Source organism: Tenrec ecaudatus, chromosome 14, assembly GCF_050624435.1.
Source record: "Tenrec ecaudatus isolate mTenEca1 chromosome 14, mTenEca1.hap1, whole genome shotgun sequence".
Taxonomy (NCBI): Eukaryota; Metazoa; Chordata; class Mammalia; order Afrosoricida; family Tenrecidae; genus Tenrec; species Tenrec ecaudatus.
Window position 1 is genome coordinate 113,025,020 of NC_134543.1, and position 22,216 is coordinate 113,047,235.

The 22,216-nt window shown below is 51.0% G+C and overlaps 1 protein-coding gene across 1 annotated transcript in view; it reads left to right on the top strand.

The window, feature by feature from the left end:
- The first annotated feature begins 800 nt into the window (after positions 1 to 800).
- The window catches only part of TMOD2 (tropomodulin 2), a 70,341-nt gene continuing 48,925 nt past the window's right edge, over positions 801 to 22,216 (top strand). Inside the window, exons 1-4 of the mRNA XM_075532046.1 lie at positions 801 to 938; positions 15,473 to 15,666; positions 17,433 to 17,589; positions 21,595 to 21,717. Coding sequence (XP_075388161.1) covers positions 15,505 to 15,666; positions 17,433 to 17,589; positions 21,595 to 21,717 — 442 coding nt within the window. The 5' untranslated portion in view covers positions 801 to 938; positions 15,473 to 15,504. The remainder of the gene's footprint in view (positions 939 to 15,472; positions 15,667 to 17,432; positions 17,590 to 21,594; positions 21,718 to 22,216) is intronic.

The following is a 22,216-nucleotide window of genomic DNA, read 5'->3' on the forward strand; positions in this document are numbered from 1 at the left end:
ATCTATATTCAAGACTGACGTGAACAGGCTTAAGGACTGGCTGATAGTAACACGTGGATTTTAACATCTCCTTGCCCTAACTAGGCCCAGCTATTTAGGCCTAGCACTAACAGAGTCCATGGGCTGTGCCCATGAACTCCCTTGAAATTCCAAAGGAGCAGCCTTGAATGAGTAGCTATGAAATCCCACAAACGGTGTCAGGTGCTTTGAATCGTAACCTGTCTTCCAGGTCGAAACCCATTTTACAGGTGATGAGTTACGGCTCAGAGAAGCTCAACTGTCCAGTCTCACAACTAGCGAAGCCTGCCTGGGAGCGTGCGTCCTCCAGCATCCTCACCCCCATCACTTTCGCTCTACCTAGCTATAGTGCCAACTTGCCTTACCTCCTTGCGCCCTGGCATTTCACCTGGTACACCTGTTCCCATGCCCCAGCCCCAGGCCCTTTTGAAATCAGCGGAGAACTGCAGCGGACCTGGTCTGGACCTAAGCCCCGCCGTAACCACGCCTCCGGGTGACGATGCTCACGCACCCGAATGCTCTTCTCACCACCTTGGCAAACCCTCAGCACCTTGCCACCCGCAGCCTGCACTGCTGCAGATCGCCCGCACCGCTTCCCCCCGCCCCCCAGAGGAGCGTCCTCCTCCCGGGACCCGCAGTTACGGGGCGGCGACGGGATTCCAGGAGAGGGGAAGAGCGGGGGGTGGGGAGCCCCAGATCTGCGCGCAGGCGGACCGGGGTCCCGCCCCCGCCCGCAGCCCCGCACCGTCCGAACTACGCTTCCCAGACTGCTCCGCTGCGGCCACGCGCCGCGCCGCCGCGCCCCGGCCCGGAGCCGCCTGTTGATCGCCGCGCTCGCCCCGCGCTCGGCGCCGCCCTGCGCCCTCCGGGCTGACGGCTGGGAGGCCCGCGCGCCGGGCCCGCGATGGGCGCCCCGACGGGTGAGCGCGCCGGGGGGCGGGCAGGGGAGGGGCGCCTCTGCGGACCCGGGGCCCCCGCGATGCAGAGGCGGCCGCGCCCGCCCGCCCGCCGGAGGATGCTCTGCGGCGCCGGCCCGGCGGGAGGGCAGCGCCGGCAGCCGCCTCGATGCCTCCCCGGCCCGCGGGGGTGCTCGCGGCTGCGGGGCCGGGCGCTGCGCCCTAGCTGCGTGGAGCAAGGAGCGCGCTACCGGGGGAGGCGCGGGCGGCGGGCGGCGGGCCCGGTGTGAGTCCCCCGCGCCGCACTGCGGCTCCGCCGCCTCTGCAGCCCGCCGGCTGCCGCAGGGAGGGCGCGGTCCCCCGGTCGCCAGCGCTGCGGGCCGGGCTTTCGCACCCTGCGCTTTGTTCCTCAGTTTCTCCCCCTCAGCTGGCAACGTTTGATGGGCTCCGGATCCCCGTGCCCCGCGCCACCTCCGTGCAGCCGACGGGAGCGCGGACGCGGGCCCATGGTGTCTCCTCCCAGGCCCGCTCCTGGGGCTGTCACTCGCCGCTGTCAGGGAGCAGCCTGTGCAGGTGTTCGCGATCGAACCCTCCGGTCGTTTCATTTTAATTTTCCTGGGACGGTAATAGTAATGTACGGTCCTTGGGTCGCCCTCAAATGCACCTATCACGCTACAGATGTGAAGATTGGTTTTTAAACATAGCCGGAAGAATAAAAGGCCCACCGTGGGAATTTTTACTGAACCTATTCAAAGAGCGAAGTGATGAGGTCAAAATACAAATGACCCCGCTAGAGGCAGTGAGTATTTGGGCGTCGTCGGTGCCCAGTAGGCATTGGACTCACGAGGTAGTTTGGAAAATGCAAGGGCAACATTGGAGAATGTTTTTATTTTTTTTTTAAATGAGCTGATACCAAGGGCTCAAGTAGTAAGAAAATGTTTTGAAAATGATGATGGCAACAAATGTACAAATGTGCTTGACACAATGGATGGATTGCAATGAGTTGTACGAGCCCCCAATAAAATCTTTTTTTTTTTAATTGTCGCCAGTCCCTCCATGGGGACCTTGGGCATGTGCGTGCACAGTGCTGTGAGCCTCTTTCTCCTTGTAAAATGGGGCTTTGTGCTACATGATTTCTAAGCCTCCGTTCTCCCAAGATTCTCATATTGGGGAGCTAAAGACATGAGGGTGCTTCTGTGAACAACACGGCAGAAAGCGCGATTGTGAAAGGGCCAGAGGCTGTGCCCTAGAGGGGAGGAAAGATGTTTTCAGGGCTCAGGCAATCTGATATTAACAACAACAACAAACCTGATTTCCCATGCGCTCTTCAGCCAAACCCAACAAATCTGTGTACAGTTGTTTGAGATTCTTGTCAATTATTCTCCATTGGTAGACAATAGTCTTTTGTTTTAATGTTGCGGAATGCGAACTGACGGGGTCAGCAGGTGAAGGGAGCAGGGCTGGACCAGACTGGTCAATGAAAGCCAGCTAGGGAGAGGGACTTTGAATGTAAAGCGTGTATTAGATGATATTATGGGGTGGGGTGGGGAACCTGCTAATTTTCTTAGGCATGGTAAAGGTACTGTGGTTATATAAAGAGCCTGACTTTATTCTTTGAATATGTATGCCTAAGCATGAATGATGAAGTTTCCCGACCTTTGCAACTTGCTTTCAACTCAGTGTTGGGAGGAGATAAGGAATGGGAATGGTTGTAAACTCAACAATAAAAGAAATACAGCAAAAGAGTAACAGTTGGTAAATGAGGCAAATCCTATCTTGCTGCTGCTGTTCAGTAGCATGGAGTGGGTGTCTCGTCATTACTGACCTCATGTCTCAGAGAACTGTCCCGCCCGGTTTGCTAGGCTTTAATCTTTCTGGGATTGCCAGGTCTGACTCCTGCAGAACTTCTGGATATCTTTGAACTGTCAACCTTTTGATTAGCAGCAGAGCATTTAACCATCGTGCCAATGGGGCGCCTGGAGAGTAGTAGACCTACTGATTGCATTTTTCCATAACCTAAACTTTTCAAAGTGAAGCGCTGTGTTGAGTACTACAGGGTTCTTTGTGGTTAGCGACAGCCAGCTGCAGTGAATCTAGTGGGAAGCCCCTGGCTCCAAGGTCTCAAGGTTTAAGTCTAGTTTGGGTATGAGCAGGGTTAGGGGAAGTTCCATTTTTTGGTTTACCTTGGCTACGTTCCATCCCTGAGCTACTAGCAAGTCCCGGAACTTTGAGGGCTCCAGCCCTCCTCATGAATCTGCTAAAGGCATTGTCCCGTTTCCTCTGCATTCTGGGACATGAGTTGATTTGGAAGGACCTTTGGGGACATTGGTGATGGTTTATTTTATGTTGAGTTGGGCGATGCTGGGGAAAGAATAGATCCTGCTTTTTGACAGATCAGAGGTTGTTTTTTTCCCCCTCTTGTTTCTCTTTATGTGTGAAGCACACCCAATCATAGCCTAGGGTGGGTTCAGAGAGGCTCCTGACAGACATGCACTGCAGGGGCTACCTGTGCAAGAAAGTAGGTTCCTCTATTAAGGTATGCTATTTACGCAAGGCTTTTGAGAGGGTTAGCGCTTCCAGGGGTTAGTGGTCATGATGGGTGGTACTGAGGGGGCTGTAAGGTAAGGTAATGTAGTATTTTCTAACTTATATGACCACAGAAGCTTCTGGACAAAGCCCATGAAGGACATGTGTTGCATGGAATCAACTTTAGATACTGCCCTTTTAGTGCATTTGGAGGTGGAGGTCAGGACTTAGGAATACACGTGTAGGCAGGGGGCATTTCTGTCTCCCAGTAGCCACAGATGAGATGTTTTAGATTCTAGCTTTACTGGACCATAGCAGCTCTATTCCAGTCTCCTTTTCCCATGGTAACGCCCAGACAACCGGACCTGGTTCTTCCTATAACTTTCCTGCAGAATATTTTGTTTATGTGCTTTTGAACCAATTTCATCCTCCATGCACCACAAAGTCAATGATCCACACATTTCGGCAGCCTTGTTGGCTGCGTAAAGCAGGGCGTTCTGGTTCTCCATGGAACACTCCTCCGAGAGCCACCCATGGCCCTGGCTGGACCTCTGTTTCAGCAGGACTTTCCCCAAAGATGTGGTTTCCTGCTCGTTGTGCTTTGATGTTTTGTGTCTGAAGGCTGCCCCTCAGTTACCTCTGTCTTGGGTGCTTCCCAGTCCTCTTGAATTCCACTGCTGATGGGTGGGTGGGATGGGAAAGAGAAGGTCAGCTCTGGGACTGTGGGTACCAGGAGTTCAGGAAACAGGACCTGAGGCCAGTCCTGGCCGTGAAGAGCAAGGCGGCAGCTCTGGCTAATCCTCCAGTGAAGAAGCAGGATGCCCCTAGGCAGAGTGCGTGTAGGGATTTAGATCAGTGTAATGGTAGTTAAGCACTCAGACGCTGACTGAAAGGTTGGGGATCCCAAATCATCCCCACTCCCCTAGGCCTCTGGCTGCTTCCATAGTGACTGTAGCATTGGAAACCCTAAGAGGGCAGTCCTGTAGGGTCACCATGCATTGGAATTGTCTGGAAGACAATGTGTTTGTGGTTGGGAGTCCAGCGAGCTGGGCTGCTTCACAGCCAATGTGTGCAGGGAGAGCATCCCGCTGTGTATGGTTAACAGATGTCCTGGTCAGCCAGTGCTCATTCCTTCCCAAGTGTGGACTGGTTTGCACGTCATTCTGATGCGAACTTGTGAGTCAAGGTGAATGAAGCACGGCAGCCATAAGTCCTCATGAAGCATAGATCAGAAGCTAACTGCGTGACAGATGCCCAAGAGAGAAAAGATAAGTGAATTGAGGATCTGCTACACTGGCAGAAGCCAGGAGGGCAACGAGAAGCAATCAAACGACAAAGAACAAGGAACCCATGTTGCCAGTGAAGACGTTAGAAAGCTAAGTTCCTGAGGGCAGGATAAAGGGATGTGGCTAGAACCTAGTGTTCCTCCGGGTTGACTAAAGAAAACAAATCCACAGACACTCAGATATGTATCAGAAAGAGCTTTATATAAAAGAGCAATTGTATATTAAGAAAACATCCCAGTCCAGATCACGTCCCTAAGTCTGATATTAGCCCATATGCCCGTTACCAGTCTATAAATTCCTCTTCAGACTCACACAACACATGCAATGACGCCAAATGCTGGAAGGTCACAGGCCAGTGGGTGGAAAGACTTGTGGATCCAGTGGCGGTGGAAGCATCTCAGTGCTGGCATGGATCTCCATGTGGCTCCTCCAGCTCCAGGGCTTTGGCTCCATCAGGGTAGCTCCACGTGGCTGGTCAACAGGAATGTCTCAACAGCAGGAATGGGAAGGCAAAGAGCCTGGGCCTGCCCTCCAGTGGGCTGTTTATCTCTGTTACGCCTCCAAGTGAGCTCACCAAGCTGCAACCTGATTGACAAGACTAGACTCCACCCCTTCGCTCAAGTTGACAGGAGATTATGTAACTGCCACAAACCTACACACAGTTAGTGTGGAAGACACCAGCAAGTGGAAGGCAAGGAGGTAAGCAGAGGTCAAGAAATAGAAAACGGAGACTATGGCCGAACAAGGAACAAGGTAGCATTGAGGTATAAACTCATCAAGAGTTAGAAACAATGTAACAATCTGGGCAGATGGAAAGACTTCCGCTTGAAAGAGTATCTGCCAATCTGGAAGCTTTTTGTCTCCTTCTTGCTAAGTAGCTTTCTCAGAGCATGATCATCCTTCACCATGATAACTCGCTGTCCTTGGCAGATGCTGATCCAGACCGACAAGGAAACCAGAAAGACTCTCGCCCCCCCCCACCCCCCAGAATGTTCCCAGATGAAGAGCAATAGAAAGTCTTTTTATTGGGTGCTTAACTATGTGCTAAGCTCTGTGCTAAGACTAGATCTCACTAAGCATTAAGCATCATCTCAGCCTTATGCGCTAAGTACTCTTCTTGGCCCATTGTACAGAAGATAGAAATGACGCTTGGAGAGATGTCCACATCAGACCCAGGACTGGTCAACTCCAAGGCTCAGTCCCGTGGTTTTCTGTGCTCCTACAAACCTGGGACAGAGAGGGCCGCTAGTGGGCACACTGTTAGAAACAGAGGCTGTTTCAGAATATGTTTCAAGCACTGACAACTTTTGTAAGATTGGAAAATTCAGAACAACTAACCTTGGATATAAAGATACTATCTTCTGCCCATGTGATTGGACCATCTTCCAATGGAGAGGTTTTCCAAACAGCAATGTCTCGGCATCTGTCACGTCCTTGTATTTTCCCACCAGTTAGAAAGGAATGTAACAAAGGATCGTTTCATGTTTTGGTGGAAGGTGTGTTGACATGCTGGCATTGTTTTAATTTACTGGTTTTAGAGTGTGTAGGCTTGGCCCATGTACAAAGTGGCTCTACTGGTTTTTAAGTCTAAAAACTTCTTATGAGGGTTTTTTTTAATTATGAAGATGTATAAAAAGGAATGAAGAATAATAACCTCTCAAGTAGCCACCGCCGCACCTGGGAATAAATCATCGCTGACAGAACTGAAGCCCCAATTCCCTTCCTCCAACTGAACTCCCAGTCCCCTCTCAATTGATTGCCCTGGTCAATGTTCCTTTCCTAGGTAGGTGTTCTTAGGGAATGATGGTCTGGCTTTATCCATTTCAAAAGGCTTCCACGGTGTCCCACTGCTTTGATTTGCTCTTGTGAAACCCAATCCCTGCCTGGATTTGGATTTCATAAATAGGGCTAAGTTGCTTTGGTTTAGTTTTGAACTTCTTGTTTTGAATTAGGCGGGGCCTGGTGTTTTTGATCATCAACTACTTATCAAATCTCTCCATAGCTTGCTGTGCTCTCCACCTCGTTTTCTCTCCTCTCTCCTGTAGGACACTATCATCCCTTTGACCCAAGTTCACAGTTGTCTACCCTCGAGCCCAGGCCCTTCACCTCCCTCCTTTTCCCTCCGCCCCCACTGGCAACCATCAAAGTCTGGTTCTCTGTTTGCATGAAAACCTTTGTTTAGAAATTCCCTTCAGGACAGGGGTTTCATACAACACTTGTCCTTTTTAAAATGAATTCCACTCAGCATGATGTTTTCCAAGACCATCCATGCTCTGAGGCGTGTCCCAGTTTTAGCCTTATTCTTTAGCCATGCAGAGTATTCCATTGTGTGTATGATTCCTTTGGTCTCATACCCATTCTTGACCCATTCTTCTGATGGCCCGTAGGTGGGTTTCATCTTGTGGCTGTTGTGAACTGTGCTGTGATGCACCTGGGTGTACCTATACCTGTACATGCTGTGACTCCTGCTTCTTTAGGCCAGATACCCGGCTGCTTGCCTTGGGTTTGATGCTGTCTTTGTAAGCCGGTACACAGGCTTCACATTGTAGCTGATGTTTCTTTTTCATGCCAGGCTTATTCAAATAAGAGAGTGGAAATAAAGTCAAGGTCCTTGTTTTCCTCTCTTGAACTTGTGTCTTTGGAGGAGTTGTTATCTGAGGGCCCACGTCATTCTTCCTTCTGCTCAAGACATCTCTCCTCCGGGGAGCATGCCCTTAACCTGCCCACCTGGGCTCCCGGAAGCCTCGCTTGGCCCGTGCTCCAGTGCAGCATGTATGTACGTGGATCTAGTTACCTGCTGCGTGTTTGCCACGGGACAGAGACTCCTGCTATAGCTGCAGCAGTGGTTGGAAAACTCTCCACTGCCATGTTGCTAACACTTGATAGCTGGCGTCTAGTGGGGGACCCCCTACTTTTGGCTACCCTCTGCACTTTGGGATCAGAAAATTGTGACCCATAGGGCTCTTATTGGCTGATTTTTTTCCCCTAAAGTAGATACCCAGTTCTTCCTTCCTAGTCCGTCTCAGTCTAAAGGTTTCTTTGAAACCTGGTCGGCATTATAACGAGTCTGCAAGCCTCCCCGAACAGGTAGCGCCATCAGCAGGGACTCCTACCTGGGGCTACTGTGTGGAAGACAGGAACTTCTACCACTGAATCACCACTACCCAATGCGGACAATTGGGGAGGGTGGATGTGAACCCTCAAATGTGACCCCTAAAGCAGGTCAGCCATGAGCCATAAAAATCCATGATTTGATTTGATAGCTTTTTTTAGAAAATATATTTTATTTTGGAAGTTATTATTCTTGGAAAATGATAAATATCCTGTAGTGGAGACCATGAGATATTTTATTTGTTTTTCAAAAATAATACCCAGGCCTTCTCTAAATCGTCCGATCAAAATTCTGTTCCAGGAAGATACACTGTTTTATTTCTCTTCTGGCTTTGAGGCCCCCTGATAAATTGACACAACTCATGCAACCCACTTTCATAGGTACTGTGGCTCAGGAGTATCACTTTATGATAAACACTTAGTTATTGCCCATCTTTCACTGCTAAATCGGGGCAGAGGATGTCATCCATCCTGTTCCCAGTTTCCCAAGATTTCCTGGGAAAATTTACTTTCAAAAGATAATCGTTGAGGGGAGCAGATATCAAGGAGTTCAAGAAGAAAGAAAATATTTTGAAACTGATTGTGGTAGCAATTGCACGACACTGCTTGATGGGATTGAACTATGTAATCTTATGATTTCTGTAAGAGCTTACAATAAAGTGATTTGAAAAGCAAAAAAAGATAATGGCTAAATGAAAATGCAAACCTTAACTTGTGACGCCCAGGAATGTGAGATGACAATTCCTGTCCTCTGGGAATTGGTGGTGCAGTGGGAGAGAGAACCATGCATGTAGGAAAAGATAAGCAGGTCTGTGACGTGGTCAAATAAACCCACTGCCATTGAGTTGACATTGACTCATCACGGCCCTATATGGGAGTTTTGTGGTTGTAAATCCTTATTATAGGCGTAATCTTTCTCCCTGAGAGTGGCTGGGGTTTGAACTGCCCAGTAGTGACCTGAGAGTACCACCAGGGCTCCTTAGGAGCACAAATATAGGGAGCAACTTCTGTGGGTGTAGGGGATCTCAGGAGGTTCAATGGGAAGAGCACTGGACCAGAGTACTACATCTCTCTGAGTGGATTTCCATCAGCTTTCGTTATCCACTTATTTATTGGATGCCTGGTTTGGGAGGAAAATGAGGCTTTCTACTCCCGTAACGTTACATTCTTGGAAGCCCACAGGGACAGTTCTACCCTGTCCTACAGGGTTGCTATGAGTTGGCATCGACTCAGTGGCCGTGAATAAAAGTCAAAACTTGGGCTCAGAGTCAGGATGACAACTGTGAATAAAACTGTGGTTAGCAACTAAGACGGAGATAAAAGAAGTCACTGTAATAAAGTGAAGGCGGGCTGTGTTCCAGGGGGAGGCCATGGGGCTGACGTGGCCTTTGTGTGACTGTGAAGCGTACAGTGGGGCTGGCAGGTGAGTAGAATAGCAAGCAGCCAGATGAGGCGGGGTCAGGATGCTCTGAGCAGAGAGAGCCGCAGAAGGCATGATCCATGAATTGGAAGAGGTCCCGGAGCCTGGAGCAGGAAGAGAGGGGAAGTACAGTGCTGGGGTGGCTGTTGAGGAGGAGAGAGGCCAACCTGAAAATGTGAACTTTATCCTCAAGACTATAGGAAAGGACCCCCTAGAGGATTTTAAGGAACTCTATCAGAATTGCTTTTTATAAAGATCACTTGGGCATGGAGAATGGATTTGAAGGGGACGAGGGAAGTGGGGGAGACTCTTGACCCAGAGCTAGAGCTAAAAGTTATTAGCCATTGATGGATAAGAAAGAAACAGAAGTACAAGGATGGCTACCTGGTTTCCTGGGAAGATTCCTGCCAGATGGGCATTCGAGAGGAGATGCAATTTGGAAGGAAAGAGGATGTTAACAGTTTGGGCGTGCTTGAGGTGTTGGAGGCAGCCAGGTGGACACATTCGTGAAGCCATGGAGACATCGGCATCTAGCTCCCCAGAGGAGCGAGGTGATGGTGCCATGGTAGAACGCACAGTTTCGCGTGAGCCAGGGCACCTCCTGCACAGCCACCACTGAGCAGCATCCAAACTAAAAGACAGGAAGCAAGGCCTGGAAATCTATTTCCAAAAATCAGCCCATGATAGCCCTGATCCCGTTGTGCTTGGGTGTCGCCATGAATTTGAGACCAACTTGGTGGCAGCTGACAACAACGATAACCCTTGGGAAGGACGCTGGGGCCGGAGACTGTGGCTTCGGAGTCTTCAGGTCATGCGCGATCATTCAGACTCTGGAGGATGAGGCGTTCACGCAGGGAGAGCTTGCCACGTGAGAAGAGAGGGTCTCAGGACCCTGAGGACTGCCAGTGTTGAAGGCAGATGAAGAAGACTGATCAGAGACGCCCATCAGGAGCGGTCGGAGAAGTCGGAGAAACACGGTACTGCAGGGCTGGGTGGTTTGTGTGGTCTGGCATGCTCTGCTTCTGCAGGGCTGGGACGAGAGCCAGGCCTCCAACACGGAGCACATTGGAGCGGCCAGGAGAAGAGAGTAATAGCATTATATCTGTCAAAGTCCCAGTGAGAAACAGGATGGACCAAGAACTCTATAGTGATTTATAGTGATTTTCTCCTAGACCTGATCCCCTCCATCCTCACCTTCCTGTTTCCTACCCATGTAGAAGCCAGAGCCCAAGGGATCCACTGATGCAGTTTCAATAGACCATCCTCCTGGGGAAGGTTGGAAGGTGGGTGTGGCCGGACAAACAAATCTGGGAAAACAAAAATGTTTGGGTAAATTCCTATTGTTGCTATAACAACTCAGCACAAACACAGAGGGTTTGCAGCCACCCTTTTTTTTTTTCTCTCTCTCTCTCAAAGTTGTGGAGGTTGGAAGTCCTGAATGGATCTCGCAGCTAAAATCAAGGTGTCTGTTGCAGGGCTGCATTCCTTTCTGGGGGCTCTAGGGAAAGAGCCATTGCCTTGCCTGTTGTAGCTTTTAGAAGCCACCTATCTCCCTTGGCTCTGGTCCCTTCTTCTACTTCAAAGCCAGCAGCATCACTCTGACCTCAGGTGGGCCTCCGAGGGCCCTTCTGTCTTGTCTCCATCCTTTCAGGGCCAGCACCTGAGTGCTTCTAGTTGATCCTGGATAATCTTCTCATTGTTAATTTAATCGCACCCATACACTCTCCTGCACTACAGGAAGTGGCATATTCAGAAGCTCTGGGCTTCAGGATGCGGACAGCCTTTAGGGTCCAGGACTTTTATTCTGCCTACCGCATAGGGTGATTAGACCATATTGCTCGGAGGCACGGACTCCCTCGGAAAGTAACGGGGGGGGGGGGGGGGAGAGAGAGAGAGAGAGAGAGAGAGAGAGAGAGAGAGAGAGAGAGAGAGAGAGAGAGAGAGAGAGAGAGAGAGAACAGGAAGTACAGATGAAATACAGTTTCTAGGAGGTTTGGAGGCTAGGCAGTCAGAATTGCGTTCTGCAGACAAGAGGGAGCCGTTATAAATTCTTAATGAGGGAAGTGGCCTGTTAGGAGGGTGAAGAAAGCTGATCCGATCTGGGTGGCCGAGAAGGAAGAGCGCCCTGCAGACGAGAAACCTTTGCAGATGCAATAGGAGTAGCCAGGCGTGAAGGGCAGGGTGTAAAGCAAATGCGCAAGGAACGGATGCAGTCCGCAACGCTGTGCCAGAAGAACTGGCCGGAGGTGCTGGCGGCCTGGGCTTGACAAGAGCAGGAAGGATCCCAGGTGGTTCTGAACTTGGGAAGTGGACTCAGGGCATGATCTGGAAACCCAAGAGGATATGTCAGTTGCAGAGGAAGATGGGGTTTGGTTCTATAACATTGGGATAGGGCTGCCAACAGAATCTGACCTATTCTGTGATACCCTCGATTGGGAAGCACACCCACATGTATGTGCAGGGAAGAAGACAAGACCATCAATCGTGACATAATGCTTTCTTTAAAACACACACACATTTTTAGGAAGCATATTAATGAAAGCTGTTTTAGACTTGCATCTAGAAATTTTGAAATCTTTCAAAATGGCATCACTTTAAAGTGTACAGTTCGCTGAGTTTTGACCTATGTGTTCCTCTGTGAAGCTGTCATCACAGTCAAGGGGGTGCACATATTGCACGCCCCCAAAGTTTGACCCTGCCCTTTGGTAAACGCCCCTCCCCACCCACCCACGGGCCGCTTCCTATGCTGCTGAGTGGATTGCTTTCATGCAGATTCGTTAGCATGGTATAGAACTGCAGTCACGTGAAAGAATGTAGCGGACACTCTTTTTGGTCTGAGTCCTCCCATGTGCTTTTGTGTATCACAGTTCATCCTTTTTATTGTCAAGTTGTGTTCTCCTAATGGCCAGTTCAGGTTGTTTCCACTATAGGGGGTCTTATAAATAAAGCTGTTGTGAATAGATTGATTTTTTTCCCCCTCAAGCATATCTCACGCTTGGTGACAAATGAGATGAAAGGGGGAAATGTAGGTGAACTAAATTCTTATTCAAGTTCAGAGTATAACTTTTGGAATCACTTTTTGACATAAGATTATCAATGTTTGCTCTTGTCCACACAGCACTGCCTCTGTACCATCAAAAGTGTTACACACACACACACACACACACACTCCATGAAAGTGCTGGTAACTGCAAGATCAACCATTTTAAACCGCCAGCTACCGCACAGGAGAAAGATGAGGTGTCCTTCTCCAGTGAAGATGTACCATCTTGGGGACCCACGGGGGCAAGTTCTACCCTGTCCTACAGGAATTGGAGTCGGAATCCACTTGGTGGTGGCGAACTTGGATGTTTTTGAAGCCTGACTGATTCTGTTGGCTCAGTCTCTCGATCGCTAGCGGCAAGGTTGGCGGTGAGCCTCATGCAGCAGCTCCCTGGGAGGAAGAGCAGGCAGTTTGCTCCTGTAAAGGTCCCAGGCTGGGAAACCCAATGGGGCAGTTCTACTCTGCACACTGGGTCACTGTGAGTTGAAAACTGACTCAGAGGCCAAACTGAAAAACCAAACCACCATTGAGTCAATTCTGACTCAGTAATGGCCCTACTATAGGGGTGCTGAGTCGATCAATGTCTGTGGGAGCCCATAGCTTTAACTTCCTCCCATGGAGCGACTGGTGGACTTGAGCAGCTGGCCTTGCTGTTAGCAGTCCAAGGTTTACCCAACCGTGCCACCAGGGCTCAAGGGCACACGGCAACAAACCACAGCTTCTTCTGGAGCTGGCTTTGGGGGGCGGGCGTTACGTACACATCTGAGCCACCTTCTTCGCTCCCTTGCCATGGTGATTTGGTTCTTAGATCCTAAAAGAGTCTACCTCTGTCCCCAGGATTTTCTTCCTAATCCTTGACTTCCACACTGCTGTTCTAAGCTGGTGCTTTTGATGTTTTTGTCTATACAAACCATGTCAAGCCCTCCTTGACTGCCTCCCATTTGGTGGCGTAGTGGGAGCGCAGGGGGCTGCGGTCTGCAGGGTCGGCAGTTCGAAACCACCAGCTGCTCCTCGGGGGAAAGACAGGGCTTTCTACTCCTGTAAACCGTTGTAGTCTCGGAACCTCAAAATGGCAGTGCTGTCATGTCCTGTATGGCTGTTGTAAGTTGGCATCAACTCGAGGGCAGTGAGTATGGGTTTGGTTTGGGTATATTTGTAAGATACCCCCTACCCCTTGATAGTCTAATGTAAGATGTAGGAAATCCTGGTCCAACAATTCACTGATAGATCACAGCCTAGTAGAGTAAGGTCATTGTCCAGTGTCACACAATCATAGAAGCTGGGACCAGAACAAAAATCTACTAGGATCCAGTGGTTTCTCTGACGTTAGTGGGGCTTAAAAAAAAAATCTCGAGTATATAAGTGAAAAACCCACTGCCACCTAATCAATTCCATTTCATAGCAACCCCATAGGACAGAGCAGAATGATTCCATGGGGTTTCTGAAGCTGTAAGTCTTTACAGGAGCAGACAGACAGCATCAGCCTTCTCTAATGGAGGAGCTGAGGAGTTCAAATCGCTGACCTTTCAGTTAGCTGCTGGGTGCTTAACCACTGCCCCACCAGGTGCGAGCGTATGGGAAAAGAACACTGTGCGCAGTTGAATTAATAAATGGAAGAAGCATTCTTCGTTCTTAACATTTCCTTTGCTAGATTAAAAAAAATCTGTTTAGATCACTTGTGATCCCCTATTTCTGACAGAATAAAGCCCAGGTTCCTTGGCAGTGTGCATAAGAAATGCCCTTGACAGATGTCCCTTCCTTGTCTTGAATTCTTTCTTTTTTCCTTCCTCCATCGATTCTACCCTGTAGCCTCACCAAACTACTCTTCTGCCACCAGCATAGCATGCAATTCTTTATCCTTGTACCTTTTCTTCTTCTGCTCCGTTTCCCCGGCGGTGACCTGCCTCCCCCATGTCCATGACACTCCTCCTGTGAGGCTCAAATGCCGCCTCTTTTCCACTTCCCCGCAAACCTCCCCGCCCAACCAAGGATGATTTCCTCCTGTGTTTCTAAACCCACCGCATCGATACAGGATTTGTGCTATGACAGGTACCACGTAGCATGATTGCTTTGTGTGTGTCGTGTCTCACTAAGCTGTGATCTCCTTAACGGAGAGGGTCCTGTCTTGTTCAACAACCAAGTCAGTGCAGATCTCTGGAAGGAGGAAGGGATGGAGGAAAACTTGCACTTCGGGTGAAAATTTAGGAGTGAAGTGGTGGAGGGAGGGAAGGGGGCTGGAGGGAGAATGGACCGTGGGAAGAAGGGGAATGAAGATGAGGAGTGAGCAGAAAAGAGAAAGGGAAGAAGTGAGGGTATGACATGTGGCCAGGATTTTAGCCCCTTGGCTTCACTGCCCTGGAGTTACTGGACAATGTGTTCTCACATCGCCTTTCCAAACTCTCTTCCCTGAATGCCTCCCATTTTGTATTCTTCGCATCATTCCTCACTGAAAAGACACAAGCATGCTTCTTACAACCGCCTTACAATGAGCTCATTGTCCTTTGCCATTCTTTTATGGAAAGCCAGGGAGCCGAGTAGTATGGTGGAAGGGCACTCGCTTCACTGGGGGATCAGCGCCTGGCACGGTCTCAGCTCTGGGGCCATTGGCAAGGCACTTAGCCACCTTCGCCTGAGACTCTTCATCTGTGAGACCGAAATGAAATATTTGCCCATGCTTCCTGGCAGAGTGGTCGTAAAGATCAAAGTCGGTGGACCAATATATAGAAAACCCCACATGCACTCTCAGGATGCTATGCAAATGAAAGTAACCTGGGTATTCCTCGGAGATACTGTGGGTTCAGTTCCAGACGGCTTCTACAAAATGACTCCCGCAATAAATTAAGTCACAAATTTGATTCCCGAGCTCTCTTGGCATAGTGGTTATGCTTTGGGCTGCTAGCCACAAGGTCAGCGGTTTGAGACCACCAACTGCTCTGGAGGGTAAAGACGAGGCTTTCTACTCTCATAAAGAGTTACAATCTCAGAAACCCAGAGGTGGAGTCTACCCTTTCCTACAGGGTCTCTATGCGTCAGAATTGACTCAGTGGCTGTTAAGTTTGGGTTTTTTATTTGATCCGAGAAAGAGATCCCATGGCCGAGAGCAGAACCCTGGCTCCTGTCACTATAGGACCTGCTTACAGAAAGGAGCTAACAGCGCGGTTCTTGTTCCTAGCCCACTGACGTCTCAGAAGCTGGCCCGTTTGAATGCCCCCGGCTCCTGCAGAAGGCATCGCAGAAGCCATGGCACTCCCCTTTCAGAAAGAGCTGGAGAAATACAAGAACATCGACGAGGATGAGCTTCTTGGCAAACTCTCCGAAGAGGAACTGAAACAGCTGGAAAATGTTCTTGATGACCTAGATCCTGAGGTCAGTGACGTGGCCTTGGAGCAGGGTGGTGGTTGATAGTACGGGGTGAGCTCCGGGCTGGGCCTTAACCATTTGGGTTCCAGAAACCCAGGGTCTGCACAGGGTGGGTTCTGTGTTTGTCCCCCGGCTGGTTCTGGGTCATTCCCTTTGACAATTTGTGGAGCCCTTCCGTAGCCACATCTCCCCCAAACCAATTTCACGTAAGTGAAGAAAATGGTTTTCCATTGGCTGAAGACGAGCTGGTCTGACGGGCAATGAACGGCTCTTACCAGGCTTCTTCTGGGAGCCTTACCCTCTGCTCAGCAACGCAGCCCTGGACGTAAATTTCCGTCATCCCCAATTTATAATGGAGATGACCCGTGAAGGGCAATCTCCATACTACCCCATCTACTAAATGTCAGAGATGAGATTTAAACTTGAATCCCCATGAACTTCCTCTTTCTTCTGAATGCATGCTGCTGTGGTTGGCTGCCCCTGGGCCGACCCCTGACCCCTGTGCTCAGCAGGGTCAGACCATGGGGACCCATAGGTTTTCCACCGGGTGGTATTCAGCAGTGGATCGCCTGCATTCTGCCACCGAACCATCATTGCTGCCATTTTCAAATACATAACTTGAAATCTCTGGCGATCCTCGACTAGTGGGTAGTTTAGAAAGACTGTGATAATAATTTTAAGTAAATTAAAAGGAGCCTCCTAATGTTCTTTATGAGTTCCTGAAAAATGCTAAGTAGCCTGGCTACCTTGCTCAGTGAGCAAGGGCTTTCCCCAGCCCCGATGAGGTCATGCTGAATTAGAGATGGAAGGATTCAATGCAGTGGTTTTACTACAAATGAAAATGCCACTGGAGCTTATTTCTATGATAGTCTGATGTAACACACCCCTTGGATTTTTAAAGTTCAGATTTACTTTTAAAAATACAAGCTTTCTGTGTCTGGTTTTTAAACAAAGGGAAGGACTCTGAAAGCTTAACCAAGCAGGCGAGGATCTCTACCAGGAGGCGCACTCCCGCGCTCGGCTATTTCCCCAGGAGACCAGACTCAAACTCACTGCCTCCGGGCCCGTTCCATCTCATGACGACCCCGTAGGACAGGCCAGAACTGCCCTGTGTGCTTCCAGAGCTGCTACCCCTTCCCCCCATCCCCCAAAACTGTTACTGCTTTACAGGAGTAGAAAGCCTCATCTTTCCCCCAAGGGGCAGCTAGTGTCTTCAAACTGCTGACCTTGCGGGTTAGCAGCCCAATTCAAAACCACTCTTCCAGCAGGGTGCCTCTTACCCAGGAGGGGGGTTAGCGTGTCACCATATTGCCAGAGACCCCTGGATGGAGCAGCTGTTAAGCACTGAGTTACAAACACAAACATTGGTGATTCATAGCCACACAGGAGAGGCCTGGCAATCTCTTCCACGAGGTCACAGCTGTTGAAACTCCCTGGGACACGAGTGTGTGTGTGTGTGTGTGTGTGTGTGTGTGTGTGTATGTATGTGTGTGTGTGAGTGCTGGGTAGCACACGGGGTCGCCATGAGTCAGGATCAACATCATGGCAACTGGTTACCCGTCCCAGCATCTCCGAATCCCTACCCCGGAGCTCAGCGGGGCCCTCCACACAAGATATGAGAGCAGGTAGGTTGGCGAGGGCTTCCCGAGCCCCCGGAGACCTCGCTTCCACAGGTGACTGCAAACAGGTGCCTTCTTCTTCCTGCTTCTCCGACACTCAGAGCCTGGAGGGAGAGGGGGCAGGAAAGTTAGGCGTGACCTCTGTCTTCTCAGAGCGCACTGCTGCCCGCGGGGCTCCGACAGAGAGACCAGACACAGAAAGCAGCCACCGGCCCCTTTGACCGCGAGCACCTGCTCATGTACCTGGAGAAGGAGGCTCTGGAACAGAAAGACAGGGAAGACTTCGTGCCCTTCACTGGGGAAAAGAAAGGTAAGGCTCACCGGGGGTAACATGTCTCGGGGCAAAGGTGCTCCTGAACATGGTCTCAGAGAGCCGAGTGGAAGAACTGACTTGGAAATGGAATACTAGATTCAGTATGGCAAAGGAGCTTGGAAGAAGAGATAGGCTTCCTAAGGGATCCTTAGGGTGTGATGATACTCAAATTGGTCCTTGGCTTTCTGTGAAAATCCTTGAGGTCTCCCTTTAAGGAATGTTCTAGAAGAGGGTCCCCTAGGCGCTAGCTGTACATAGCTCCCCTCCAGGCCTTTTGGCTGGCCCCGTCTGGAAAGGCCCTGGCACCAGACGGCTTACCTTGGACACTGGAGTCAGACATCTGCGCAGGCTCCCTTCCTTCAACCATCCAGCAGTTTCAGATCACCGGTTTCCATGCCGAGCCATGCACCGGGTGCTAGACCTACACGCAGATAAGCTCTCACCTGAGACCCTCGGGAACATGAGGTTTACTACGAGAAACATGACAGAGCTGGGTACGACTGAGGGCCAGGAGGCCGTCTCCGTCCTGGGACCACGCACAGAAGCAAGGCAGGACAAGGAACGCTCTGGCCCTCAGGTCTTGACCTCCAGTGCCCGTTGGGAGCGAGGCTCCAGACAATGGCGGAGAGGACAGATAGATAGATACTCGTGGGGCTGTTGGCGACCTTTGGCAACTACAGATCAGGTCGAGTCACTCTGGGAGCTCCAGGCCCCGTGAGATGGAGCCCCCGCCAGCTCACTGACTGTCTCTCCCTCCCTCCTCCACTAGTCTCAGCCCCGGCATCTTCATTCAGTTCCCTGGAACGGTTGCCTTCCTTCCGTCTCAGGGTCCCTGTCACGTGGCCTCTTCCTCATGACCCACATCCTCGTTCCCTCCGTTAGGCCTCCGCTGCAACGACGTCAGGACCACGCGCCGCTTTTCCTTGGCCCCTGTGTCAGACACAGGCTCCTTCTTTCCACCGCCACACCTACCTGCTGCTCTCTCTTTTTAAATTAAATGTACTTTTAATATTTAATTTATTTACTTATTTTTCCTGGTGTTGGGGTGTTTCCCACATTGGGCAGTGACTCCCACCACACCCCTGGTCCCCCCGGTGGGACCGTGTCTGTCTTGTATCCTGGCAAGGCGGGGGCACTCAGTAGTGTACACCGGTGTGGATAGATCAGATGCCACCTCTGGGCGTCTGTGTTGTGGCCACGGGGAACAGATGTGCAGCTTCTGAGCTGCCCCAAGTCAGGGTGCTGTTGCCACCTCCCTTGTACCTGACATCCCCGTTCATCTCTCCTCGTTCGTGCCCATTCGACGGATCATTGAGAATGTCATTTTATTCTAAAAGTAAAGATAAATGGTGACAAAGTCGCCTAATAACCAAGGATCACCATGGCGATTGGGAGTGTGTTGCCATGACAGCATGGCTACGGGACTGATTTAATTGGGAAAGAAAAATAAATAAATCATCATGTCAAATCTCTCAGAAAACTGTGACCGGCGTCAAGCATCAGGATAGCGACAGAATAATAAGGGGATAGAAAAGCGGTAGGTGTCTTGTGCTCAGAGGAGGGGTCGGAAGACAGGCTGTGGTCAATCATCCCTTGATCCGGATCCATCTGCAGAAGGGCCGTGGAGGGAGTCAGGGATTCAAGAACGGTGAGGGTGACACGTGGGGTTGAATCGGGGTATACAGTTGCACAATATGGCTCCGGAGAAGATTGAGAAGCAGCGAGATTGAATACAAAAGAAGAGAGGACCGGCTTTCCCAACAGCAGCGGGAGCCAAGTGAGGAGGCATCTGCGGTGCCCCTGGAAAGACCCGAGGGAGGGCGAGGAGCAGTGGGAGGTGACCTGGAGTCCTCCGGAGGGGAGACCACATAGCCCATCACGGATGCTCGGTGCCATGAGGCCTAGGTTCCTGGGACCTTGCTCTTCCACTCAGAGCTGGTTCAGGTGGGCCCCAGACAGGAACGTCTGCCCATCGTTGCCCTGAGTCCTGAAAGCTGCTGGGCTACCTGGCTCTGCACCAGGAAGCAGAAACTCAGAAGTCTGCTTTTGACTCTAGACCATCATCTGAACCAGGAAAAAATGCTTCCGAGTGCAGATACCGTGGACATTAAGACTGGCAGGAGCCTTGGCGTCTCAGATTAGATATTGATTGCCTGTTTTGATTTTTTTTTCTTTTTCCATTTTCTTTCCTCTGGGAGACTCTGCTGGGTTTCCTAGCATACTTCCTTTCTGTCTGGGAAATGTGGCAGCTGGGTGATGCTGAGCAGGCTGCACAGTGTCCATCAGTGGTAAAGGCCTGTGTTGGCTAAGGTGCCCCACATGGATCACACAGCGTGACCTCCTTCCTAGCGTTGAGGTCCCCAGCTCTGCCCGCCCCCATTTGCATGCCCAGCCCTTTGGACACTTGGTAAGGCATCTGTCTGGCAGTCAGCAGTGCCAAGCAGCAGGCAAGTCTGCAGGAAAGATTCATGAGAGAGTTGCTGACTTTGAGCTTGCTCCTTTTCTTTCCTGTGGGACTGTGATGCTCAGGCTAGCCACAGAGACCTGGGAAGAGCTTTGGTGCTCCATCTGGTTGAAGCTGGAGCCAGGTGTCTAAGGTGACAACGAGGAGAAGGTTGGTCTTTAGGGCACACCCAAGATCAAAAGTGGAGACCAGTTGCCCAAGATCACATCCAGAAGTAAGAGTAGTTCTGAGAGAGAGAGAGAGAGAGAGAGAGAGAGAGAGAGAGAGAGAGAGAGAGAGAGAGAGAGAGAGAGAAGCCAGGAGTCAGGAGGGACTGACCAGTAAGGAGGTCTGGGACGCGATGCACGACTCTGAACTATCTCGGGCCTGCCTTCCTCGGCTGTGGCACAGGTAGAATGGGGGTGGGGGGGAGGGTGTGGGCCTGCCTGGAAGTTGGGAGCAGGTAACATGCCATCCTTCCGGCATTGTGAGTCATCCGACCAGAAGTTTGGGTCAAGGAGGTAGGGAGGGCACAGATCTCAGTGGTTTGCAAAGTGAGCCGGGGGCCAAACCAATGGATTCTGAGCCAGAGGTGACAGCAGAGGTGTGTGTGCAGGAAGCATGGGACACACCTTGCTGCTCACAAGCCTCCCACCTCCACATTAGGCAACCCTGGTTTTGCCTCTGGACTTGGGCTTCCTGTGGTGTGCTCGGGCGGCTGTGTTTCTATCACCACCGCGGTCTTAGTGATCTGCGTTCTTTATGTAAAGCATGCTGCCGGCCCACAACCCCCATTTACAGGGGAAACTGCAGGGGATCCCAGTTTGTCCCTCGGGAGCCTTTAGGGATACACGAAGGGGCCAACCCCTGGTGTTTGCAGAGCCCAAGGCAAGAACACAGAGAGAAGACCACGTGCCATTTTTTTTTCTTAAAAACGGAAAAGCCAGCAAACTGCTGGCGTGAGTTCTGCCCTACACACAGTCGTTTGCAATAACCTGGAGGACCAGGCTCGGATTGAGTGCTCCTGGGCCCCTCGCAGACCCACGGAGTAATGCAGGCCTGTGCCATCCTGCCAGGGCCTTGGGCACACACCTGACACCCCAGCTAGATATCGCCGCTTCCTCCGTGGTCCCCCAGCCTGCAGGTGCGCACCCCGGCAGTGTGATTGCCTTCAGGGGCCCAGATCCGCGGGCCAGTGAGTGCGCATACAGACCCTGGAAGCAGGCCCGGGGCCACTGTGGGTCGCAATGTCTCTTGGCCCCATGATTCCTCCCTCTGTGGACTGGAGTGGAACCCTGGAATCTGCAGGGACCCTGGCTACCCAGGTCAAAGGGCAGTGCTACCAGTGGTGGGGAGATAGAGGCCAGGTACTCCTCTATTTTAGGACTTCCTCCTCCGGATGTTCTCCCAGGGATGATTGATGTTGGCAGCACCCCACCAGTGGAGGGCGCCCAGTGGCCTAGGGGTCATGACCAGAGCTGCCTTCTCTGCTCAGATCACGTAGCCTAGCAATAAGGCGGTCGCACACACTGTCTTTGTTTCCATCCTCTGATTTAAAGGGAGAGTCTTTATCCCCAAGGAAAAGCCCGTGGCACCTCTCAAAGAAGAAAAAGTGACCCTCGACCCGGAACTGGAAGAAGCTCTGGCCAGCGCCTCTGACACCGAGCTCTATGATCTTGCAGGTGAGTCCAGGGCGCTGGGTCACACTCCTGCCTGCCTGCCTGCCAGGGAGGCATTCCTACCCACGGTGTTGAGCTTCTCTCTGCCTCTCGGCTCTTATTAAAATGCCACGTCAACTCTGGGCCGTAAGCCACTTTCCATGGAGCCGCCTGTGACTCCCGGTGGCCCCAAGTGTATCGCCGCAGAACGGGGCCCCACGGACTTGCAGTAGTTACTGCCTCAGCAGTAGCTCACCAGACCGTCCTTCCAAGGTACCTCTGGGTAGACAGTGAGAGTGAAGAAAAGATGAAATGACAGCGCTGATGCTGTATCAGGAGCTATGTCATCACAGAGTCCCCCCCCAAAGCACTTCCTCTCTCCCCCCCCCCCCCCCCCGTTGTCACTCATGCCAGCTTGATTCATACTTCGCAGCCTGTTCACTAGTCAGTCCAATGCGCTCATGTTTTCCTGGCTGCCCCTAACAATGGGAGCAAATAATAATCATATTGATCACACAATATA